We start from the raw sequence: 27,849 nt of genomic DNA on the forward strand, positions 1-27,849 counted from the left end.
AACGTCATGACTGAGAATGTCTGTTCACATATGTAGGTGGATCCAAAGAGAACCAACATCTTCTGAGCATGTCTCCTAAGCGTATATTGTGCGTGTGAACGTTGACATGAAAAGAAAAAAGTAAAAAAAAAAAAAAAAAAAAAATAATTAAATATTTATTTAAAAAAATTTTTATTATCATGTAATCTTTCGCGGGCCGGTCAGAATCATCCCGCAGGCCGTATCCGGCCCGCGGGCCGTACAATGCCCAGGTCTGGTCTAATCCAATGGGGTGCAGTTACACAGGGAGAAACGATAGGGGGCGGTATTTTCCCAATGGAGCTCAGAGAGAGGTTGCTGCACTAGCGTGAGGCTCGATTAATGAAATATGAATTCAAATCGCTAATAAAAAAAAAACTTTAAACAACCGCTATATAACTTGCTGGCATTCAACGGTCGGCATGAACTAACGACATAAAGCGTCGCTGGCACTCAAAAGTGTTAAAAACGAATTCATATTTGGAAGTCAAATAATCACGTAACATTTTATAAAACCGTTAAGAGAACAAATACTTTTATTTAGAAGTAGCCTAATTTTAAGCTATCTGTCTCGTGTTTTTTCCCATGTTTTTGGGAAAGGTTGTGGTTGGATAAGTAAGTATGTATGTAGTGATAACTGCCAGAAGTTATCCAACCAGTGACATGGTGTGTCCATGACAACAAAATCATGGCAGCCCTCATAAAATTCAAGAAGATTCAAATGTGAGAAAACCATTGTCTGTTTCCTAGGCAGGTGCCATGACCATAGTCTTTTATCTGCCTCTCAGTCCAGGGTCCGTTTCCTTTGAAGGCAGAGCTGAGCGTTGTTAAATGAGATGGTCTGGTCTGCGGGGGAGACTGGCGTTGACACATGGCCAGTTGAAGGGAGGAATCCTCTTCGAGCTAAAAAAGGGCACAGATTGGGGAAGCCCTCTCATCACACTTATGCCCATATATGGACCAAGAGAGCCTCTAAATGGCAGTGTCATCTGAATCCGATGGATAAAGCGTTGTTGAAACGGGACAGCCTTGGTTGCACCGCTGTGACGCATTCAGTCTTTAAATTCAGCTTTTGAAGGATATGGCCCCTGAATTGAGACATAGCTCTAGTATTTATTAGGGGTGGGAATCACCACAGGCCCCACGAGATATTGTAATATCCCAATAGTGTATCACGATTTGGTAATATCACGATGTTGCGATATATTGCAATTTATTACCTTTTTTCAACTGCAAACGATGTCCCCAATGGAAAACTTTGGTAACATCTGCAAAAAAATACATACAAATAAAAAAACATTATGTTTTATCTAATAATAAGATAACGTCTGTTCACCTCAGTCCAATCATTTTTATTGCAGTAAAATGGGATTGTCAAGCAACAAAAATATATACAGTGTATATATATTTTTTTTTATCTATATAATATCGGCACGCAAAACATCGCAATATATTGCTGTATGGATTTTTACCCCCACCCCTATTATTCATCAGCTAATTCAAACGTTTCACATGAGCTATAGCACCTCTGGAATGAGTCACACATAAGACGCCATCTCGTTGTGCAAGTGTCATTACTTTAAAGGTAGAATCTATAACGGAGAGGCCATAGTCAATTTGTGTGTCAGCTAGCTAACTTATTGTGTCGAAAGCTATCAATAATGTTTTACAAAATAGGGTCCCTTGATGGTTAGCGGAAGGGGAGGGACTTCGCCTCTCTCTGGTCAGACGGCGCCCTCTTGCTGGCCACACCACAGGCTCTGCCAACTCACAGTATAATAAGTTACTAAACTCCAACCCACACATCAGACCGAAACAAAACATGTAAACAAAGTGCAATACCAAGTGGGGCTCTTTTGCCTAGAGGTGTTTTGACGGCATTACAGACTTATTTTTTAATGAAAAGCTATGATGTCATAAGTCCCTAGGAGTTACATAGGATGGAATATTGAATAATCGCCACAGATTTAAAACGGTCAAAGCCGGGCCATATAACTACGGTCATTGCGTCAGGGGAGTTTAAAGGGTTAACCTTGATTACACAGGTATGATGATGGAGACAGATGGAGAGCAGACAGACAGACGGCTCCACTGTGAGGAACACCTGTCCTCCCCACCGGCCCGTCCCACCAGCGACAGTCCCATGGAATATTATGGTAAACACCGTGCTACACAGTTTTACCTCACAATTCCATATAGGAATGTTAAAGGAACACGTCAACTTTTGGTGAAAGTAGCTTATTTGCCATCTACCCTGGAGTTAGACAACTTACGTACTTACTTAGGCCCATCGCTCCCAATGGAGCATAGGCCATCTACGACTTTTCTCCATCCAACACGGCTTTGGGCTGTACTTTCTGACTGAGGTAAGGTCTATCTTAGGTAACCTGCTGGTATTTTTTTTTAACGTAAAACATGCTTCTGTACCGATCAGTGTCGTGTTTTACCGGAAGTAAAACATGCTCGACAAACACGATCGCAGTTTCTAGTTAAAACGACCCCCCCCCCCCCCCCCTTGATGATTTTGTGAAGACGCATATGTACATGGTATATACCTTTTTGATTTGGAAGTATTTGGGGTTTCAGGCGATCAACCAGAACGATTTGGGCATATTTCATATAACGCGTCATATCTCACTATCTATGATAAAAGACTGGATTATTTTGGAAAGGGGTGATGTTTAGCGTGTAATAGCGCACAAACTACAGTATGTAGAGATGAACTGATTAGTCAGTGATGGACGATGAACAATGCCTGTCAAATGAGCCATACTATTGTCTCCATAGCTATAATTAGGGATGGGTATCGTTAGGATTTTATCGATACTACTACTCTTATCGATACTGCTTAACGGTTCGGTACTTTATCGATACTCTTATCGGTTCTTTTTTTGCAAGAAAAAAAGACAATTAATTAAGAACAGAATCAACATTGCTTTATTATTTATAAATACAACTTTATAAATAAGTATTATAAATAAATATAATTTCTTCAGCAACAGCAGCAGCAATGTTCTTTTATATAACTTTATAAATAAATATAATAAATGAATATAATTTCTTCAGCAACAGCAGCAACAATGTTTTAAATGTGTCTGACTCTGAATTATAGACTTTTTATAATAAACAACAAATGCAAAAGGCTAACAGAACTGTGACACTCGTTCACCCTATCCTCTGTCATCCTTCCTCTAGCTGCTAGGGAGAAAGGACTTTGGGTGGTGGAGGGAGGTAGAGGGAAGATGTGTGGTGGCCCTGGGCTCACTGGCCTGGGACACATTGGTGGCTGACGCCTCAGCTTGACGATCTATAAAAAGTTTAGATTGTAGTATTTGTAGCTAAACAATTATTTTGTTTATTAGCCTATTTGTAATAATTCGTTATTAGCCTAGGAAACTCTGTATCTTGGCTTACCGGCGGCAGTGGACGTGGATGCAGATGGAACACTGCGCGCAAGGCAGTCGAATACGCGCATTTCTGCACACTAATATCATGTTTTGCCAACAGATGTTTTGATAAATTGCTCGTATTGCCACCCTTACTGGCAAATGTTTTGTTGCACTTGTGGCAACGTGCGTTGTATATCCATACTTTCTTTAGAACGCTTCGCTCTATCCGCCATCACGAGTCACGGTGCATGCAGACTCAGAGCTGTCTGTGTCTGTGTGAAGCTTCAGCACGGAGAACTTTCATTAAGGAGTACCCGTATGTAGCACTACTAGCGAGCGACTCGCGAGGAGTGTGTGTAATAATGACTCGCTGTGGCTCGCTTCTCGTGCAGAGACAGAGAGAGGATAGATCGTTTGCAACTTTTAAATAATAATAATAATAATAATAATAATAATAATAATTTCTCTAGAGTATCGATAGCAGTACCGAGGACGTCGGAGCTTATAAATACTCCGGTATTTTCTAATATAGTACCGGTTCCCGTTTAAAACCGGGGTCCGGGGGGCATCCCTAGCTATAATACAGAACACACGATGGGTCGGCAAACATCGCTAAAATGGTCAATAACGCTGCTGGCGCCATTGAGTACAGATGGGGAAAGGGCGTGGCGCCCAAAGAGTTAATCATGCACAGAGAAGAAAAGGGTATGCATCTGCTTGTCTAACTCCAGGGTAGATGGCAAATTACCAAATTTCCCAAAAATGTTCCTTTAAGACTGTGTAGCTTTCAATGTCCGGCACCCATTGTGATATTACCCTTACAGTACATTCAAATACAAAGCAGGGTTTCATTTCAGGGTATCTGCAGGGTATTAATGAAAAAGTCTTAAAACATGTCAGATTCATATTTAAGATCTCAATTTAAGACCTTAAAAGGTATTAAAAAGTCTTACATTTAATTTGCACAGGTATAACACATTTTGGGATGCAGCACGGCTGTCGGGAGATGAAATAATATTAAATATATTAAATGTTTTTGTATTCAAGTCGTCGTATCGTCACAGTGAAAGGGTTAACCGGCTGTCGACGTGTGGCAGTGAAAGGGTTATTTAACGCCCGTCCGATTCCTCCTCCTCAGACGACCTCCCGGAGTTGAAGGAGGTGGAGGAGGAGGAGGAGGAGACGACGGCGCCTCCCGTCTACCAGGTGGAGGTGGGCGTGTCGCACCAGGAGAGGAGGCCGGGACACGACACGGTGCACGCAGCCGCACCTCCTCCAGACACACACTGGCTCACGCAGCTGGCCCACATCGCCACGGGACCCCAGAGCCCTCTGTTACAGGGCTCCTCCCCCCACCGCAGGTTAGTAGACGACATAACGACCTGGCTCACGCAGCTGGCCCACATCGCCACGGGGCCCCAGAGCCCTCTGTTACAGGGCTCCTCCCCCCACCGCAGGTTAGTAGACGACATAACGACCTGGCTCACGCAGCTGGCCCACATCGCCACGGGACCCCAGAGCCCTCTGTTACAGGGCTCCTCCCCCCAGAGCAGGTTAGTAGACATAACGACCGCAGGCCTGTTTTTATTACTACCATACCGTTTGCATTCTTTTTAATTTAAAAAAAAAAATTTATTATCTTTTTCCCACCTCCTTTTACCGATTTTTCTCCCATCCCACTGTTAGTCGTTATGCCAATTCACAACCCCCTTCCTGGTTGTTGCGCACTTTCCCCTACTGTTGGTCCGAGAGGCCGGAGACTGTCACATGCTTTTCCTCCGACGCATGTGCAGCCAGCCGGCAGCCAGCCTGGCAGCTCAGATTCTCACTGGGAGAGTGTAACGTGTGGGAGGCCGCACTACCTCTCTCCAGATCCTACCCTCGCTGAGCAGGCGCCCCGACCGAACTGTAGGGGTCGCTGTCCACAACGCCCAGGACCCACCCGCCAGCTTTCCCCACCCCCTAATACTGCCAATTGTATTAGTGTGAACGGCCAGCCAAGCTGGTGACAACGCCGGGAGCTGGATTCGAACACGCGAACCCAGCGTCTCCAGCGTTGGTGACGAACGCAATCTCCGCTACGCCACCTGACCGCCCCCACTGTTTGCATTCTTAACGGGCCACTTCACCGATTGTCAACCTGTATCCTGACGCTCTGGTGGGAGGAGGACGACACGTGGTAATCGGACATAGAACTCAACTCGCCAACGTGTTCGTGGGCACACACTTACCTGGGATTTGACTTGATTCAACAACAAAGCAGTCGTCGGGGCGATGGCAAGCGAAAACGGTCGCAAGTGTGGTTACACTTTACAAAGCTAGATGCAGACAACGCTCGCTGCAATATTATATATTATATATATATTGTTCTAAATAAATAATAAGTTTGGACAAATCTTTTACAACTGAGGTAGGTAGATTACATTTTTAGAGACTAAAGTACAGAAAAAAGTTACCGTTGGGTACCGCTATCGATTCACAGGTGAACGGTACCCAACCCTACACGTGATGATGTCACCCAGCGGAGAGCAGAGCTCTGGTGAACTGACCACGTGATGATGTCACCCAGCGGAGAGCAGAGCTCTGGTGAACTGACCACGTGATGATGTCACCCAGCGGAGAGCAGAGCTCTGGTGAACTGACCACGTGATGATGTCACCCAGCGGAGAGCAGAGCTCTGGTGAACTGACCACGTGATGACGTCACCCAGCGGAGAGCAGAGCTCTGGTGAACTGACCACGTGATGACGTCACCCAGCGGAGAGCAGAGCTCTGGTGAACTGACCACGTGATGATGTCACCCAGCGGAGAGCAGAGCTCTGGTGAACTGACCACGTGATGACGTCACCCAGCGGAGAGCAGAGCTCTGGTGAACTGACCACGTGATGACGTCACCCAGCGGAGAGCAGAGCTCTAGTGAACTGACCACGTGATGATGTCACCCAGTGGAGAGCAGAGCTCTAGTGAACTGACCACGTGATGATGTCACCCAGCGGAGAGCAGAGCTCTAGTGAACTGACCACGTGATGACGTCACCCAGCGGAGAGCAGAGCTCTAGTGAACTGACCACGTGATGACGTCACCCAGCGGAGAGCAGAGCTCTAGTGAACTGACCACGTGATGACGTCACCCAGAGGAGAGCAGAGCTGCAGAACTGCAGACGGATATTTGCTCAACCTTTTTCAACTGCAGTCGGCCCGACTCGAGGAAAGTTGAAGAACTAGTTGAGGAACTATTGTCTGCAGTTCACTAGAGGTCAGCTGGTCAGGTGACATCATCCTGTTTCTCAGGTAGAAATACATTGAAGGTTTTGGTCTTTCCGTAGGCTATGTTCCCGAATTTCCCCAAGGGGATCAATAAAGCCATATACTCTGAACGCTGACTCCATTGCCTACACCCTGGGCTCTGTTACCCATAATTTTTTACTCTGAACTCTGCCCTACACTGTAATCAGAATAATCTTAACCCCTCCTACCCAACCCCCCCCCCCCCCACCCAACCCCACCCAACCTCCTCCAATGTACAGTTTTTTTTACGTCAAATGTATATACTCCCTTTTCTGGACTCTTTTTGTATCACAAACGGTACTGTATTTGCAAATCTGGTATGTCATAAATGTATAGATGTAGCAGTACTGTCTATCTGTATGTCGTGTGTGTCGTATATGTCCTGATTAATTGAAAATGGGGGACCCTGATGTAAACAAGACGAAAGTCTTTCTCTGGTCTGCATCCCCTTAACAATTGTGTGTATTGAGCTGTACTGTATTGTACCCATTCTGCAATCTGTTAATAAAGTTTTCAATCAATCAATTAAAACCCACCTCACACTAGGCGTGATGCTCTGGCTCGCCGGGGTACCGGACTTGGGGCTCTCGAGGGTTGGGGATCGTGACTGTGATGGGTGGTGAGGGAGGGGGCTTAGGGGGTTAATTGTACAATCTATTTTATTTATTGTCTAGTCATTGTAGTGTTGAGTCGATGTTTTTGGTGTCTTTTTATGTATTATTATTGTTGTATGGATTGTATTATTGTTATTATGTTGTGAACTGTGTTGTTTCATGTTTGAAAATAAAAAAAAACTTGATCACAAAAAAACTGCCCGCCCAGTATTTTATATTTACAGCATTTATATACATACTAATTTTATCTTATGTTGACTATAAGAAAAAACTAAATTACACTGGTGTTCTCCTTCAATTGTCCCATGTAGAAACAATGTCTCCCTCGTTCCCATTAAAACCAGTCCTTATGCCTTGTCCAGGTCCTCGCCTGTCCACATCTTTGGAACCAGCATTAACCTCCACTCCTACGCCCGGCCTCCCCCTCTCACTTCCACCAGTGCTCCGTCGCCCTCCAGAGGCCATGCCAGGAAGGGCAGGCGCAGCAGGGTAAGAACCTTAGTAGTACTTAGTACCAATGTTCCCTCTAACGTGCACACACGCGCACATGGCAAAACGCTCCCGCGCACATCTGAAATCTGTCGCACACAGGAACGTTTGTGTAAAATATGCATGTAGTTAAATTGATTGGCGCGTTGCACCGAATACTACGGTACCCTGTTGCGTGTGACGTTACCCAGAGAAGCCCGCTTTCAGTGCTTTGTGGGCGTTGCTACTGCGCTCACACCAGTCGCGGACTGGGACCATAATTCCTACCGGGGCGCAAATTAACGAGCAGAAATGACTCGACTGTTAAGTTTGCTGAACAACTCACAGTTTAGCAGGGCAGCACAGACCACAGATCAGATCAATCACCATGGTAAGTTAACAGGCGAAGAAAGTGCCAACACAGCCCAATGCCTGATGCTGCACGGCGGCAGTTTTAAACGACAACATTTTATTGTCCCTTACCTTAGATGAATGAATTAAATTAATTTGTTTTTGGATAACTTTATTTATTCTTTCTCTTCATGTTGGAAAGCAGTGCTCCACGAGGATTAGTTGGCTACAATTAACATCCATCTGACATGCCCGCGCAGGCGCGCTGCGCTGCCTCGCGAATTTGTGACAACTGATAAGTTAACTCATTCCTGCCTGCTTGCCTGCCTGCCGAACGTATATTAGAGAGCACATCTCCGCGCAACTAGAAACACTTATACTGACCGTGGCCTGGTTCGGAGTTCAGTGGCCTGACTGCGGGCAACAAAATAATATAATATAAAAATAAATAAAATAAAAAACATTGCCAGTCTGACAGGGCTAGCCCAGGCCATGCCAGTCTGCCAGGCCACCGGGAAAACTCCCAGTGCTCCCGATGGCCAGTCCGCTAGTGGCTCACACACACAACAGATGAGGAAGCGGTCAGATCCGACCAGCATTGATTCTGCTCACAATGCCAAAGCGAAAATGTACATTACAGATGAACTGCAGAGAAAATTCCCAATTTACCGTCCCGGTCGAGACTAATTGGAAGCGGAGTGCAATGCGTGCAAAGCTTGACCATATGTTTCTGTGTCTAATAAAGGTGCTGGCGATCTCAAAGCTCACATGGACACAGAAAAACATTACAAATAAAGTTGTGCGAGACGAGAGTTTGATGGCAAAGTTGACCGAATTGATTGAAGTATGCAGCTATACAGAGAGAGAAAGAAAATAATTTAAAACTATTTTGATGCCTCAACATTATGTTTTGGTTTGATAAGATGCTTATGATACAATCATTCTAAGGATTATGTGTGTAATAAATTAGTTTTGTACACTAATTGCAAGTTATGCAAATGTAAACAAATCCGAAACTGTTAAACTCAAATTAAATTACTGTTAAATTAGTATCTTTGTGAGGTTACTGTTTTATAATTTACATTACATTGAAAAGATACAAAGATATATTTTTTTAAAGCTGGATTTTCTAATACAGAAGAGGTATTATTTAGAACATTACTTCATATTTTTCTTGTTATTTATTTTGTCCAGTAAGACTTGAAAATAAAATTGTCATAGGTTGATTTAGTTATTTTCTTGAGATTTGTCAGATAGATTACTTTAGGCATAATACAGCATGTTGAGTATTGGTTATAGAGAGATATTATTTTGTTATATAAAATAATATAAACAATAATTTTATATCCATACAGGCATACTTTAAATATATTAAAATGATAAGGCATCTTTGAGTAAACTTCGAGTATCATTAAGTATCTTGAGGCTGAAGGCAGAGTGTCCTCTTTTTATTTTTATTTTTTTATCACTATGGTCACCCTTGAAGTCGGATGGTAATTCACTTAATAAAATAATGACGAGTCAGCCTCCTAAAAAGACAAAAGTTATAGATTTTGTATAGATGTATAGATGTTTATGTTAGACATGGAGGGAAATTAAGATTATCTGATTTTTTACAAACCGCCGCTTATCAACTAACCGGTTAATCGGAAGGTTACGTATGTTGCTCAGTAGTTGCTGATGTCTGCTCAGGAGGGTTGAGTGTTTGCTCAGACTATAAAAAAAATTAGAGGGAACATTGCTTAGTATTATTCATGGTATTTCAATATGGCATTGTGCCATATTGTATGACAAAACATATCATGAGAATAATATGAATTGTTGTATTGTATGCGTTTTCTCTTCATAGACGTCCAGTAATGTCGTATTGTATGTGTTGTTTTCTCTTCATAGACTACCAGTAATGTCGTATTGTATGTGTTTGTTTCCTCTCCATAGACGACCAGTAATGTCGTATTGTATGTGTTTGTTTCCTCTCCATAGACGACCAGTAATGTCTTATTGTATGTGTTTGTTTCCTCTCCATAGACGACCAGTAATGTCGTATTGTATGTGTTGTTTCCTCTCCATAGACCACCAGTAATGTCGTATTGTATGTGTTGTCTCCTCTCCATAGACTATCAGTAATGTCGTATTGTATGTGTTGTCTCCTCTCCATAGACCACCAGTAATGTCGTATTGTATGTGTTGTCTCCTCTCCATAGACCACCAGTAATGTCGTATTGTATGTGGTGTCTCCTCTCCATAGACCACCAGTAATGTCGTATTGTATGTGTTGTCTCCTCTCCATAGACCACCAGTAATGTCGTATTGTATGTGTTGTCTCCTCTCCATAGACCACCAGTAATGTCGTATTGTATGTGGTGTCTCCTCTCCATAGACCACCAGTAATGTCGTATTGTATGTGTTGTCTCCTCTCCATAGACCACCAGTAATGTCGTATTGTATGTGTTGTCTCCTCTCCATAGACCACCAGTAATGTCGTATTGTATGTGTTGTCTCCTCTCCATAGACCACCAGTAATGTCGTATTGTATGTGGTGTCTCCTCTCCATAGACCACCAGTAATGTCGTATTGTATGTGTTGTCTCCTCTCCATAGACCACCAGTAATGTCGTATTGTATGTGGTGTCTCCTCTCCATAGACCACCAGTAATGTCGTATTGTATGTGGTGTCTCCTCTCCATAGACCACCAGTAATGTCGTATTGTATGTGGTGTCTCCTCTCCATAGACCACCAGTAATGTCGTATTGTATGTGGTGTCTCCTCTCCATAGACTATCAGTGAGTGTAGCTCTGCAGTCTCCACCAGATCCTCTCCATCAGATGATGAAGACATGGGCTGGAGCCACTCCTGGCCCCCGACCGCCTGGCACTGCTTCCTGAAAGGTACACACACACACACACACACACATAGAAACACATGTATATACACACACACGTGCACACACACACTTGCATAGAAACACATGTATATATACGTCCACACGCACACACTCACTTTAAACAAACAACTCACTGCAGCACCCACTTGACACACTTTAGAACACCTAAACACACTTTATATTTATTGGCAAAGAATTTGCACTACAACCCATACCTCATTACACCTTACTGTAAATTGTACCTAAATTGTACCTCATCCCATTTCTGCTTTGCACTATATAGTATATTGTATAGTATATTGTATGGTTACTTCTACTCTGCATTGAACATTGTACATATGTACATACTGAACACACTTGTGTCTACGTACGTGACTTCTATTTTATACTTGCTATACTTATTTTATTTTATACTTATAATCTATTTTTGTCTAGCACAGTCTCTGGAGCGTAACAGAAAGAAGCATTTTGTATAAAAGTATTCTGTACTTCTGTATGACAACTAATAAAGAAACTTGAACTTGAAACTTGAACTATATACACACACACACACACACACGCATATAAACACATAGAAACACATGTATATATGGTACACACACACACACACACACACACACACACACATAGAAACAGGTATTTACACACTCATGCATATAAACACATGTATATACACACACACACACACACATAGAAACACATGTATACACACACACACATATAAACGCATAGAAACACATGTATATACACACATACACACACACACACACACACACACACATAGAAACACGTATACACACACACAGAAACACATGTATATATTATACACACACACACACACGCATAGAAACACATGTATACACACACACACACACGCATAGAAACGCGTGTATACACACACACACACACACACACACACACACACACATATAAACACATGTATACACACACACACACACACACATAGAAACGCGTGTATACACACACACACACACACACACACATATAAACACATGTATACACACACACACACACACACACACATAGAAACACATGTATACACACACACACACACACACACACGTACGTCACACACACACACACATAGAAACACATGTATATACACACATACAAGGTAGGGATGTGGTCGACACCACTTTCTCACTGCTACCGACCCAGAGTTCTAAACTCCATCTGATCCATCGCTTGTGCTGAACAGTACAGACCCCAGGTTGGGGTCACTGGACAAAAATTATTGCGATATAATTCATTTATCTCCATTAGTGAATTCTAACATGCTTTTATGCGTCAAAAAGTCATCAAAATGGGTCACTTTGATTTCTTGCACGTTTAACATGTTTTTTGGTATCAGATTTGAGTATTGGGGAAATTCACAGAGAGGCTTCTATTGCTGTTGGTGCATCCATTCCTAATACAAAGTACAAAGACACAAACTCACAAGAGTATAGGTGCCACACACACACACACACACATAACCATGGACACACACACACACATAAACATGGACACACGCATGTATAGATGCACACATACTAGGGCTGTCGCATCATTTTCGAATTTTAATTTTGAATTTACATAAAAATACGAGATTCAAACTTGAAGGGAGAAATTAGAATTTGAAAAAAATATATATATTTATTATAATATCGTAATAATAATATTATATATAATAGGTCATATAGGACCTATAGGACTGTGCTGAAAAGAATGATACCAAACATACCATGGTAAAAAAAAAGTTGCCAAAACAATGAAAATAGCTTAGACTTTTTTTTAGGTTAGGTTATTTTTATTTTTTTTACAGTGAATTCGAACTTGTCTACAATTCTGCAATGAATTTCTAATTAGATTTTTTGTTAAAGTGACAGCCCTAACACATACTGTACATGCATAGACAGTGACACACACACACACAAACATAGACACGCACAACCTAGTATGGCTTAGAGTAGACGACAGAGTACAGCAACTTGCAATGGGCCTGGTCTACAAGATACACTACACCACTAAGATACCCATGTACATGTCGAAATACTTCCCAAAGGTCAGTGAATTCCACGATCACAACAACAGAGGGAGCTCCACAAATCATGTTAAACCCAGATTCGGCTCAAACAAGGGACTAAACACGTTTCGCAATTATGCCACAACAATGTGGAACACCCTACCCACAGCTGTAAAATAATGTGAATCACTACCCTCCTTCAAAACCGCTCTCAAAGACCACCTACGGGTGGCTGCACATTTGAAACTGGCCCCGGTAAATGTCCAAACCCACCCCCACCAACGCACCCACCCCCTCCAATGTACAATTTCTTCCCCCTCGAATGTATATATAATATATATTATTTTATGATATCTTTCTCTGTATATACTGTATATTTGTATATCTTGTATGTCATAAATGTCAGGATGAAACAGTACTGTATATATGTATGTCATGTATGTCATAAATGTCTTGATGAATTGAAAAGGCGGGACCCTGATGTAAACAAGACAAAAGTATTTCTCTGGTCTGCATCCCCTTAACAATTGTTTGTATTGAGCCGTACTGTATTGTACCCATTCTGCAATCTGTTAATAAAGTTTTCAATCAATCAACACACACACACACACACACACACACAGACATAAACATGGACACACAGACTCTTCTCATTAATTAAATGTTTAGATGCAAAGCATCTCGTAGAACAGAAATGTCACTCACTCACTCGTGGTTAGCCACTCTGCCCCCTAGTGGTGGCCCACAAGCATCTATGCCACTTTGTGTCACATTTACATACATTTTACATTTAGTCATTTAGCTGATGCTTTTATCCAAAGCTTACTTACAAGTTCTGTACAACAAGTCAGCAGGAAGGTTACATCTCTGGCAGCTAAGTAACATTGTTCGTCAAACAGTGTTGGAACTTGAGTGGTACACTCTTGAGTGCATAGTAGTAAAGACATATTAGCATAGTAGTAGGTTGTAATATAGGCAAGGTAGATTCCTGAGTAGCAAAGTGCATAATAGTAAAAGACGGTACAAAGGATCGTTGTTTTTTCATTTATTAAATCTTTATTTCAGATATTGATTGAAGAAGTGTGTTTATTTTTATTTGTATTTTTTCTCAGATTTTTTGTTTTTCTCCCCGTCCAATTTAGTCGCCGTGCCAATTCCCCCCTCCCCTACCTGGCTGCTGTATGCATGTTCTCCTACGAGTCGGTACAAGGGCGTCCCGAAGCCGATCGCACGCTTCCTCCGATGCGTGTGGCGACTGCCAGTGACGTCTTTTCACTTGGCAGCGAGGACTCTCATTGGTGAAGTGTAACGCGTGGGAGGGCACGCTATCTCCACCAAGTCCTGCCCCCGCTGAGCAAGTGCCGAGACCTGACCTGTAGGCGTCGCTGTCCACAACGCCAGCTTCCCACCCACCAGCTTCCCACCCCCTAATACTGCCAATTGTATTAGTATGAACGGCCAGCCAAGCTGGTAGCAACGCCGAGAGCTGGGCTCGAACCCAGCATCTCCTGCGTTGGTGACGAGCGCAATCTCCGCTACGCCACCTGACCGCCCTAAGAAGTGTGTTTTTTAGTCGTGTCCTCGGCTGTGTGTTCGAGAGCTCTTCATTTCTGACCAGCTGTGAATGTTTGCGTTCCCAGGCACCCGCGTGCGGTTCCACCGGGGGGCCAGTGTGGAGTGGCAGGAGGCCGAGCACCTGGACTCGGACGGGGAAGACTGGAGCAGGGCGGGGGCCGCCGGCTCCCTGAAGGTACGGGACGGTTCACCTGCATCACGTCTGACTGTTCGGAAACCGATGGAAGATTTTAGCGTTTCTTCCACTCACTCGGTTATTCAGCTTCTCGGCTGTTAGGATCTCAGGCTTGGTCCACACTGGTTACCTCTGCAGCGCAGAATGTTTAGTTTCGCCCCCGCGTTATCCGCTTAGACAGGGGTTCCCACTGGGTCTTAAAAAGTCTCAAAGAGTCCTACATTTAATCATCTGAATTTTGGCCTTAAATTGTCTTAAAACATCTTAAATATGATTTTTGATGGGTCTTAAAAATGTATTAGATTAGGAAGTTAATTGTATGCTGCGATAATTCCTTTGCATGTGTTTTCATAATAATAATAATAATAATAATAAACATAAACTTTATTTGTATAGCACCTTTCATACAAGACTTGCAGCCCAAAGTGCTTCACAGCAGTAAAATAGACATAAATGGACATGCGCAATAGACCAAAATAGACTGAATAATAATAATAATAATACTTTACTAGTATGGCTGTGAAATAGCTATTACATTCGAATGTGGTTTTAAGTCTTTAAGTTGAACTTGTTGAAACCTGCAGGAGCCCTGGTCAGAACAGCATGAGCAGAGAGGCCCTGTGTTGCAGTAGAGATGTCCTCTGCTCTGTTGATGACGCGGTCTGTGTGGATGGCATGACGGCATCACACCTGCGAGCTGCTGCGGTTCAGTGAGGGAGCCGCAGGGTAGCTGGTGTCCCGAGCGTTAGTCTAGCGTTAGTCCAGCATTAGTGGAGTGTAGGGCTGACCCCTATTAGTCGAATAGTCGACTAATCCATCGAAAGGAGCCGTAGTCGACTGCCAACCTCTTAGTCGAATGCAAAAAAATATATATATATACCGGTATATATATATTTTTTTACTTTATTTATTTTTTATCATTCTTTCCAAAAGAAAAGAGGCCTAGAAGCGTGGCTAACGCTAATGGCACGCATACCAGAGGCTAACTGCCTAAGAAAACAGGCACAGAGGCACTGAAAGAGGATTTCACCCATCTAATGAACACACTAGACTAGACAAATATCAAGATGTATCCATCAGTGGATCAATTGCATGCTTTTGCAGAGGACAAGAAGCCTTCCGTCGACTCCTTCAAACATTAAGCACCCCCCACAGCCCAAATGGAATGATAAAAAAAATATATATTAAAAAAATATTGAATTTTATTATCCTTTATTTTTATTTATTATAATTTTTTGACTAATAGTCGACTATCGGCAAATTTTGGCGACTACAAATCGACTATACCAATCCTTAGTCCGGGACAGCCCTAGTGGAGTGTTAGTCCAGCATTAGTGGAGTGTTAGTCCAGCATTAGTGGAGTGTTAGTCCAGCGTCCAGCATTAGTGGAGTGTTAGTCCAGCATTAGTGGAGTGTTAGTCCAGCGTCCAGCATTAGTGGAGTGTTAGTCCAGCGTCCAGCATTAGTGGAGTGTTAGTCCAGCATTAGTGGAGTGTTAGTCCAGCGTCCAGCATTAGTGGAGTGTTAGTCCAGCGTCCAGCATTAGTGGAGTGTTAGTCCAGCGTCCAGCATTAGTGGAGTGTTAGTCCAGCGTCCAGCATTAGTGGAGTGTTAGTCCAGCGTCCAGCATTAGTGGAGTGTTAGTCCAGCGTTAGTCAAACACGTTTTTCCTCAGTTGTTTAATCCTTTCTTTCTCCATGTTGAATGCGTTGCTTCTGATGAGCATCTCTAAAGACAATATATAAACCAACTCTGACAAATGTCAAATTGTCTCTTAATCTACCAAACAGTCCTTGCAATAGCTAAATACGGCAACATCTCCACTCATTTTAATGAGCTTGTCTCTTTCATGAGATGTTCTGTTTACATGGAAACAGAATGGTGAATTGGGCCTCTAAAGGGCCTTTTTTTAAGCTTTTATGGGGCAATTTCCTCCACACTTTGGTTTATAAAAATCTGGTAATACTTATTTTAGGGAAATACTGGGCTATTTCTTTTTTACCACACTTGTGGAGTTCATACCATCATGTCAGTCTGTCCTATATCTCAGGAGTCAGGACTAATTACCCTCTCCTCTCCTCTCCTCTCCTCTCCTCTCCTCTCCTCTCCTCTCCTCTCCTCTCCTCTCCTCTCCTCTCCCCTCCTCTCCTCTCCTCTCCTCTCCTCTCCTCTCCCCTCCCCTCCCCTCCTCTCCTCTCCTCTCCTCTCCTCTCCTCTCCTCTCCTCTCCTCTCCTCTCCTCTCCCCTCCTCTCCTCTCCTCTCCTCTCCTCTCCCCTCCCCTCCTCTCCTCTCCTCTCCTCTCCCCTCCTCTCCTCTCCCCTCCTCTCCTCTCCTCTCCTCTCCTCTCCTCTCCTCTCCTCTCCTCTCCTCTCCCCTCCTCTCCTCTCCTCTCCTCTCCTCCCCTCTTCACTCCACTCCTCTCCTCTCCTCTCCTCTCCTCTCCTCCTCTCCCCTCCCCTCCTCTCCTCTCCTCTCCTCTCCTCTCCTCTCCCCTCCACTCCACTCCTCTCCACTCCTCCCCTCTTCTCTCCACTTCTCTCTCTTCTTCTCTCCACTCCTCTCCTCTCTCCTCTCCACTCCTCCCCTCTTCTCTCCACTCCTCTCCTCTTCTCTCCACTTCTCTCTCTTCTTCTCTCCACTCCTCTCCTCTTCTCTCCACTCCACTCCTCCCTTCTCTCCACTCCTCCCCTCTCTCCTTTCATCTTGTCTTCTCCACTCCTCCCCTCCCTCCTCTCCTTTGCTCCTGTCTCCTCCACTCCTCTCGTCCTCTCCTTTCCTCATTCTCCTCTCCACTCCTTTTCTCTCAGGGTTATGGGTCAGAAGGCCTGCATCTGGTGGCACACGTGGAGGTTGTGTCATTGGGTCAGTCTGTCCTCCAGTTGACCTTTGAACCTGGCACATTCGGACACCCCCCCCTGACCGCACAGTGCCAATTGGACCACCCATTCTATGTCAGAAACAAGGGTAGGTGTGTGTGTGTGTGTGTGTGGGGGGGGGGGGGGGTAGTAGTATGACACTGACTGAACACCTTTTCTTAACATTGAATACCCCCCCCCCCTCTCTCTCTCTCTCAGGGTGGGCGTCTTTCTATCCGAGTCTGACCGTGGTGCATTATGGGATACCGTGTTACGAGGTTGAGGTCGGAGACGTGTGTTTGCCCCCGGGACACAGGGACGCCATACATACTGATGACTCATTGGTGTTTGACACGTTCAGGAGGTAAAGATGCATCTTAAAGGGCCAATCAGGCATCTAAATCTTAACTAATGGGTGGGGCTTGAGACGGGTCAATTGACTAAACTTTTGATACAAAGACTAAAAGTAAACGACGGGTGAATATGAATTTTTTGTTGTATTTTGGGAATGTGAAAGGTTTGTTTTATGTGTATACCGTTTTAAAATATTAGATTAAAACAGAAAGATATTCTGAATTATTTATATATGTAAGGGATAATGTATAGCTACGAGGTCATTGTCGCAAAATAATTGACCGACACGGAGTTTAAAATACCGAGCCGCCTCGGCGAGGTGTTTTAAACGTCAGTGAAGGTCAATTATTTTGCGACAATGATCGAGTATAGCTATACATTATCCCGCTTATTACATGGCTAACTTACTAACAATATACCTAATTAATTTTACATCGACTCGCAACAGTAACACTGGTTCTGGCTCCGCTGAGTGCTCGTCGCTCCGCCCCCCAGCAGCTTCCCCGGCAGCCGGCAGTTTGCACTGATGTCAGTGGGCTTGATTGCGAACAGCTGCGCACAGCGGTCATTATTGTGGGCTTGATTGCGAACAGCTGCGCACAGCGGTCATTATTGTCCCACAGCGGTCATTATTGTCTGATAACTGACCTCTGACGCGCGCTATTGACCAATCACAAGCAAGCATTTCGGCGAATGTGAAAACGCCATGTAATAATAGGTATTATTTACCAGTCATAAACTTCAAAACTTCAAACACGGTTGATCTGTAGATGTATTACAGTGTGTGACATGGCTAGATTTAGTATTTCTGATACTTATTACAGTGTGTGACAGATCTATATTTAGTATTTCTGATGTGTAGATTTATTACAGTGTGTGACGGATCTATATATAGTATTTCTGATGTGTAGATTTATTACAGTGTGTGACAGATCTATATATAGTATTTCTGATGTGTAGATTTATTACAGTGTGTGACAGATCTATATTTTGTATTTCTGATGTGTAGATTTATTACAGTGTGTGACAGATCTATATTTAGTATTTCTGATGTGTAGATTTATTACAGTGTGTGACAGATCTATATTTTGTATTTCTGTGTCACACAGCTATGCCTTCACTCCCCTGGACTCGTCTGCTGTGTACGTGTTGAGTAGCATGGCAAGGCAGAGACGTACCTCCCAGTCCAGTGGGGGCGCTGTTTCTCCTGACAGAGACGCATACCAAGGTAGTCGTTGATCACTTGGAACAAATCTTCACTTAAATCACTTTTTTTTGGTTCGGGTCCTACAATGGGTTGCATGTGTTTCTATTTCTGGTGAGTCTCCCACATAGCAAGAGTTTTACTGAGAGAGAGAGAGTTTAACTCCTAGGCTAACCAGTACTGTCTCCTTCAATTCATTGTGCTAAGCTAGGCTAACATGCAGCCGGATAGCTTTCTACTTAACACATCCTTAATTCCTTAACACATCTACTTAATGTATATAAAAAAAATACAAATATTCTTAGCACAGTCCATGTATTTGCAGTTGTGAAGTCGATCCAAATCACTTCAGAGTGTGAATGGGATATATATCATAAAGTACTAAACCTCTTCTGTCTTTAACTATGAATTAACACAACAGTCTAACTTAACTTATCATCTGTAGATAATAAAGTTTGAAAACATTGGACCTCATTCTCGAACGCAGTTACAAAAAAGATAAAAATAAATCTGTTCTTAACTCCACTTACGACGTTCACATCTACATTCTGCTCTCGGCAAGTCCCATTCCTTTCATGTAGGCTATATATTTGCCATTTTACATTAATAGTCTGCAGTGTTGGGCAAGTTACTTTTAAAAAGTAACTAGTTACAGTTACTAGTTACTTCTTCCAAAAAGTAACTAAATTACGTACTCCGTTACAAATTATAAAAGTAACTAGTTACTTCAGAAAGTAACTCTTGCGTTACTTTCAAGATTTTTTTTTACATAAACAACATACACAAATCTAAACTATTTTAATGTTGCTGTGGGACAAAGTGAGACTAGCCTCCAATCAAATGCCATGTATGTAGATATTATAATTACTATGTTTATATAGTGGATCATACAAATACAAACATTAAATTATGCTTGTTAAGCACTATACCAAAAATAAATAACAAATATATACTGATTGATTGAACATTTTAATTAACAGATTGCAGAATGGGTACAATACAGTATGGCTCAATACACACAATTGTTAACACTTTGGGTGGCGGAAAACGCTTTACAGCGTCATTCCCGGCCATGCTCAAGTTGCCGAAGGACGCTTTACAGCGTCTTTAATATCAATATTTCAAAAATCTGTGATCGGATTCATATTTCCCCTCCGCTGGCCTGAGATCCATCAGGAGGACCCACTGAGCTCTCTGGCGGTTCAGGAGCGCCATCTGGTGGCCGATCGGCGCAATCGCCAAACAGGAAGTGCTGTGGAGGTTGTGCTGGTCGGCCATATTACTTCCGGGCACTCGGTTTGGCTCACGGCACTCTGGCTCGTCACAATATATAGCGATCCATTGCCAATAACTCGATAAACAACATGATTTGGACGTATATAGTATTATACAAGCTGGAAATGGTTCATCAGGATAAACATCCCATAATCGAAAACGGTCTACACCACGCTGATCGTCCAACGGCGCGAGGAAGATCCGGTAAGATTCAGCGTTATTTTTGAACGTGTTCCATATAAACTGTTATGATGAACATATGACCCACACTAGATGAATGATATAACGCTGCCCACGGAATTATAAACGATCCCCCGCCCATCCGGTCATCATCAGATCATACGTAGATCATTCTAGAAGTACGTCCAATTGAAATTTTTTATATCGCCCTGATTGCCATCAAACTGTATTTCATCATCAATATAATGCATTTGGGGCTATAGATCACGTTCTGGAGAAAGCTGCAGAAAGAGATGAAAACATACTTATACATTAGACCATACTTTACTATGAATATGTGAATGAAAAAGTTTAACGTTGCTACACAATGAACAATACATATAGGACTTTGAATGGGCCCTAATAATGGCAATGTAGCAATAGAATTTAAAAAGTTATAGCCATGCAAAGAAGGGGTACTTCTCCATAGACAAATAGAGCTGGCAATCTATGGTATATCATGAATTTAACCCATGGCACCCAAAGTGTTAAGGGGATGCAGACCCAAGACTTTCGTCTTGTTTACATCAGGGTCCCCCATTTTCAATTCATGACATTTATGACATACACAACACACAGATATAAGAATCTAATAGAATCATCTAAACTAATCTAATCATGACATTTAAGACATGCATGACATACAGATATATCTCTGCGCACCAGACTGTGCTATTAAACCAGGAAGTGCAGCACTGTTGATAAGGCTGTCAGCAGCAGAGCCACTACTACTTGCCCTGCGCTGCAACACAACAAGAGTAAACAAAAGACGCTCATGGACCCGCGGTCTCACGCTGATTGAGTCGCTCGTGGTGTTCGTTGGATTCGTTTTGGATTATTTGGGCTCAAAACGTCCACTACACAGACCCGCGGTCTCACGCTGATTGAGTCGCTCGTGTTGTGGCTGTGTGTCAGACTCTGGAGGCACCCGCCCACCTCTACCTCTGATTGGCTTACCAACCATGACATTTTACTCAACCTCAGCCAATCGTCAGCATGTATGCTTGTCTCGCGCACTGTCCACTAAACAAGGAAGAACATATTGCCTCTCAGCGCAGAGATCTGTCTGATGAAAGAAACCGGTTCATTCATAGTAACGCGCCGAATTTTTTTGCAGTAACGGTAACAGCGTTATTAAGATTGGACGAGTAATCCGTTAGATTACTGAGTCGTTACTGAAAATAGTTAGTAACACCGTTACTTATAGCGCCGTTATATCGTCTTGTTCGCTCAAACGGTCAAACCCTGTGCCACCACATGTCCACACGTACTGTCCACCTTGAGCTTTTTAGCCCAAATGTCCCAGAGGGAGACAGGAGACAGGTGGGCATATCGCAGCCATCCATCAGCCGTGGCTTCCAGCGAGTCTTGGATGGAATCGTACAACTAATGCCTCCAATTCCCATATACTGAACAACAACAGTCGAGAGAGGATTCCATGCCATTGCTGGTCTGCCCAACACCATCAGCGCAATTGGACTGCATGCATGTGCGTATCAAGGCACCCTCCCCACATGTGTTTCCATATCTCAACAGAAACCAATACCACTCCATTAACGTTCAAATCATCTGCGACGCCCAGAACCACCTGCTCAACTACAGACGACCCTGGGCCCGCTGCTGTTCCTCCTCCCGTGGTATCTCTCTTGTGTTTTTTGTACTCTGATTTCACATGAGCCCATTTCTTTTTCACTTCAGCCACTGTGCGCTCCCCTCCTGACACCACGTTAACCTCACCTATTATTATCTTCGCTTTTTTTGGGCGGCCTTGTACCCTGTATTGACACTACTAAATAAGATGTCACGCTAACAGTTAGGTCTGCATTTACTGGTGCACCACCAGTGTTAGCTGTGTATACCATATATATATATATATATATATATATATATATATATACCGTATATATTTATTTATTCTTACCATATAATATAGATATATATATATACGTCAACCCCAGGGTGCCACAACACAAACCCCAGGGTGCTCGAGTCATGCGCAGGGCAGCTGGCAGCACCGCTCCAACACCTCTTCAACCTCTCCCTGAGGCTGCAGAGGGTGCCCCAGCTCTGGAAGACCTCCTGCATTGTCCCGGTGCCCAAGAAGGGACGACCCAGCGCCCTCAACGACTACAGGCCAGTCGCTCAGACATCACACGTCATGAAGACATTCGAGAGGCTGGTCCTGCAACACCTCAAGCCCCTGGTGCGTGACCCCCTCGACCCTCTGCAGTTTGCATACCAGGCAAACATCGGGGTGGAGGGTGCCATCATCTGCTCCACAGAGTGTACACGCACCTGGAGAAGCCGTGCAGCTCAGTGAGGATCATGATTTTTGACTTCTCCAGCGCCTTCAACACCATCCAGCCGTCACTGCTAGCAGAGACGCTCACGGTGATGCAGCTGGAGCCTGGCTTGGTGGCCTGGATCAGGGACTACCTCACCGACAGACCGCAGTACGTCAGACAGCAGGGCAGTCCTTCTGATGTGCTGGTGAGCAGCACCGGCGCCCCCCAAGGAACTGTGCTGTCACCCTTCCTGTTCACCCTCTCTACACCTTCGACTTCTGCCTCAACTCAAGTGGGTGCCACCAGCAGAAGTTCTCACAGGACTCCTCCATTGTAAGTTACATCACTGACGACAACGAGGAGGATGAGTACAGAGCCCTGGTGGAGAGTTTTATAGGATGGAGCACCAGCAACCACCTCCAACTCAATCAGCAAGACCAAGGAGCTGGTGGTGGACTTCCAGAGTGGACAAGAAGAGCCCCCCCCCCCCCCCCCCCCCACTATCCGAGGGGATGAGGTGGAGATGGTGGAGACATACAAGTTCCTTGTACAACTAAACAACAAATTAGACTGGTCGGACACCAGAGAGGCCCTCAACAGAGCAGGCTGGTGGCAGAGAGGAGGATGAGAAGGAAGCTGGCCGCTATCCTGGAGAACCCCTCACAGACAGACTCATACCCCCCCGACACACCACTAAGGCCTAACAAAAATAATGGTTGGTTTCAGGTTGCCGACCGACCCTGCCGATTTAGGTGCGACCCAATATATTTTATGAGTTTAAAAAAAAAATTATATATTAAAAAAAAAAGAAATCATTTTTTTTTTTTTTTTTTTTTTTTTTTAGAATAAAGTTTCATAGAAATCTTAGTCAAACATTTAGTATTATGGATATTAAACATGCTGGCAGAGTACATGCATCCATGTTGTTGTGAACATTTTAACCCTTTCACTGCCACACGACAGCCGGTTAACCCTTTCACTGTGACAATACAGAAGGTTAGCCCTTTACTATCACACAACCGACGGCGATGCTCCATCATTAGCATCATTAGCTCCGCATCCGCGGAGCTAATGATGCTAATGATGGAGCATCGCCGTCGGTTGTGTGATAGTAAAGGGCTAACCTTCTGTCGTGTGGCAGTGAAAGGGTTAATTAAATAAAGAAATTCCCTATCCATAGTCGCCGTGGGAAAGAATAAAATAAAAAAAAAATAAAAATAAATTCCCTACCTACCCATGGCCAAACTGACAACCAACCTGAAACCAACTATTAATTTTGTTAGGCCTAGCCAAGATGAGAAGCACGTTCATACCCCCCCGACACACCACTAACCACTTCGGCCAGTCCTTCGTACCAGTGGCCACCCGGCTCCACAACAGTGGGCACTGGGCAGGGATCACTGCCAGTAGTCGGGAGAACTAATGGCAGCAGAACTCGAGAACGACTAGAAATGTCTGATCACTAAGTGTGTCTGACTCTCACCTAAGTTGCACTACAATGTATAACATATGACGTATATCATGTCAGTAGTTAGGGTACCTTTACAGTACTGTATACTGCACCTGTGTATACTGTATACATTACTTACTCATAGTATAAAGTGTTTTTTTTATTGTATATTTATTGTAACGTATAATATAACTGATAGGGCACACAGACCCTCATCTGCACCTTTGATCACACTGCCTACTTGCTCATATGCTTATATTCAGAGTTAATTATATTGTTTACTGCTTATTTTTAACTTTTTCTACTATACTATAATTGTATTGCACACAGTCCTGTGGTTGCATGCTCTTATAATGAGGCGTTCCTCATTCGGGGAGCGCAGCTCGGAACACTTGACTGTTTTATTTCCACACGTTCATGAATTCGGCTGGGATCTTTTTTTTTTAGGTTTGGTCTTATGAAGTTCGTAAGAAGATATTTAAGAAGATACTTAAAGGGGAACTATTTTACTATTTCTTTCACTATTTGGGCACTTTTACACAATTCCTGTGAGTCCTTGGAACACCTCTGTAAGTTTTTTTTTCAAAAAAAATTCATTGTTTTGTATTTCTAATCAAGTCCTCAAAAACAGCATTTTTCTACCTCAAGATCTTAAGCCGTTTTGAGGCTGGGCTCCAACCACTGTGTGGCCTGGTGCCAACTGCCACATTATTATGCAGCTGAGTCTCTCTGACATCACAGATATGCACATTTTCAGATGACTCAGATCAGTGAGGGTGAATATTGTGAGAGGAGAATTGGAAGAATGTGCCAATATGAGAATTAGAGACATAGATCCTATTAATATAAGTCCACATAGCTAGGAAACAATGCTAAACACTGAAAACGGTCATTTATAAGATTGTTCCTCTTGAAAATGTAACACTTGAGTTATATGGTTCTTTGTCTGAAGTACTCAAAATGTAACTTGGTCAAAACTTGCAGATACCCTCAGCCCTGGCTCCTCCCGCTGTCCTCACCGTAAGCCAACCAAAGTCCAGAATGCCACGGAACCAGGAAGTAATAACGCCACACCTACGAGATGCAAGCGGCCAATGAACGCCTTCATGCTGTTTGCCAAGAAATTCAGGGTGGAGTACACTCGGATGTACCCTGGGAAAGACAACAGGTGAGGGCGGGGGGATGGGGATGCCTCATTACTTTTACCAAACGGTTTGTGCGTTTTGCAAATCTGATTGGCCACTGACGTTTCTGGTCATGTGACATGTGCGCCAATCGTGGGACCGCACTTTTTTGGATGGTTAAGCTTAGGTGCTCTTTCGAAGTTGGTTAAGGTTAGAGTTTGTCTTAGAGCAGGGCGATAGAACACCAGCCCTGATTCCAAACTCTTAACCTTAACCAACTGCGAAAGAGTCGCCTAAGCTTAACCAGTGATAAACTAGGCGTTAGGTAGTTTGCAGGCTGTTAGACCCGGAAATAGGCGCAGAACTTGCCGTCCCACGATTGGCGCACATGTCGCATGACCAGAAACGCGCGTGGCCAATCGGAGCGCAAAACTCGAACGCGGAAACACGAATTTGTTGTGGAAAGCATAGACGCGGCCTGACGCCATGTGGGGCAGATGATCCTCTTCATCTAGAACACCTGTAGGAACGATTGGCTTGTCTTGTGAGAGGTTACAGATCCAATTGACTCTTTCCACTAAGTGGCAATAATGCAGAAAAACCAGTATTGCCTTCTGGGTAGAAAACAGCAGGTTGGAGTTTTCTGAATTCTCCTCTTGACGGCATGGTAGTTGTGGGAACACTTTGCTTGTGTTGTGTAGATAGGGAGTGCTCACTATGTATCTCTATGGGTGTACGTGTGTGTGTGTGTATATGTGTGTATGTGATAGCTCACTCTTCCTGTGCGAATCAAGTATCATTACTTTGGACTTTTTCTGCGGTAATATCACTCGAGTTAGCTATGGAGAGAGACGGAGAGAGAGAGAGACATTAAAGGAATAGTTCAGATTTTTGGAATCCTGTTTCCTAATTACCAATGATGATGTCAATGCTGTTCCTCATACTAACTCTGGCTAGTTAGCCACAAACTAATACAAAGTCAATGGAGTCACAATATTGTATTAGATTATATAGTATGGTACTGTATTATATAGTATTATATTATATAGTCTGGTACTGTATTATATTATATAGTATTATATTATATAGTCTGGTACTGTATTATATAGTATTATATTATATAGTCTGGTACTGTATTATATTGTATTATATAGTATGTTACTATATTGTATTATATAGTATGGTACTGTATTATATAGTATTGTATTATAGTCTGGTACTGTATTATATTATATAGTATTATATTATATAGTCTGGTACTGTATTATATAGTATTATATTATATAGTCTGGTACTGTATTATATTGTATTATATAGTATGTTACTATATTGTATTATATAGTATTGTATTATAGTCTGGTACTGTATTATATTATATAGTATTATATTATATAGTATTATATTATATAGTATTAGTCTGGTACTGTATTATATTGTATTATATAGTATGTTACTATATTGTATTATATAGTATGTTACTATATTGTATTATATAGTATTGTATTATAGTCTGGTACTGTATTATATTGTATTATATAGTATGTTACTATATTGTATTATATAGTATTGTATTATAGTCTGGTACTGTATTATATTGTATTATATAGTATGGTACTGTATTATATAGTATATACTGTATTGCATAGTATTGTATTATATAGTTTGGTACTGTGTTATATGATAGTATTATATTATATAGTATGGTACTGTGTTATATGATATAGTATGGTGTTATATAGTATGGTACTGTATTATATGATATAGCATGGTGTTATATAGTATGGTACTGTGTTATATGATATAGCATGGTGTTATATAGTATGGTACTGTGTTATATGATATAGCATGGTGTTATATAGTATGGTACTGTATTATATGATATAGTATGGTATTATATAGTATGGTACTGTGTTATATGATATAGTATGGTGTTATATAGTATGGTACTGTATTATATGATATAGCATGGTGTTATATAGTATGGTACTGTGTTATATGATATAGTATGGTGTTATATAGCATGGTGTTATATAGTATGGTACTGTGTTATATGATATAGTATGGTGTTATATAGTATGGTACTGTGTTATATGATATAGCATGGTGTTATATAGTATGGTACTGTGTTATATGATATAGTATGGTGTTATATAGTATGGTACTGTGTTATATGATATAGTATGGTGTTATATAGTATGGTACTGTGTTATATGATATAGCATGGTGTTATATAGTATGGTACTGTGTTATATGATATAGTATGGTGTTATATAGTATGGTACTGTATTATATGATA

At 42.5% G+C, this 27,849-nt stretch overlaps 1 protein-coding gene across 2 annotated transcripts in view; it reads left to right on the forward strand.

Moving 5' to 3' along the window:
- LOC311241835 (HMG box-containing protein 1-like) overlaps positions 1-27,849 on the forward strand; it is a 45,136-nt gene that overhangs the window by 3,439 nt on the left and 13,848 nt on the right. For both annotated transcript variants that reach the window (XM_084330759.1, XM_084330760.1), the window contains exons 3-11: positions 2,064-2,174; positions 4,546-4,768; positions 7,670-7,796; positions 10,903-11,014; positions 14,677-14,786; positions 17,595-17,751; positions 17,862-18,006; positions 19,106-19,224; positions 25,414-25,597. In XM_084330759.1, the coding sequence (XP_084186885.1) occupies positions 2,064-2,174; positions 4,546-4,768; positions 7,670-7,796; positions 10,903-11,014; positions 14,677-14,786; positions 17,595-17,751; positions 17,862-18,006; positions 19,106-19,224; positions 25,414-25,597 (1,288 nt within the window). The remainder of the gene's footprint in view (positions 1-2,063; positions 2,175-4,545; positions 4,769-7,669; positions 7,797-10,902; positions 11,015-14,676; positions 14,787-17,594; positions 17,752-17,861; positions 18,007-19,105; positions 19,225-25,413; positions 25,598-27,849) is intronic.

Source organism: Notolepis coatsorum, assembly GCF_963971535.1.
Source record: "Notolepis coatsorum genome assembly, chromosome: 15".
NCBI classification, from domain to species: Eukaryota; Metazoa; Chordata; class Actinopteri; order Aulopiformes; family Paralepididae; genus Notolepis; species Notolepis coatsorum.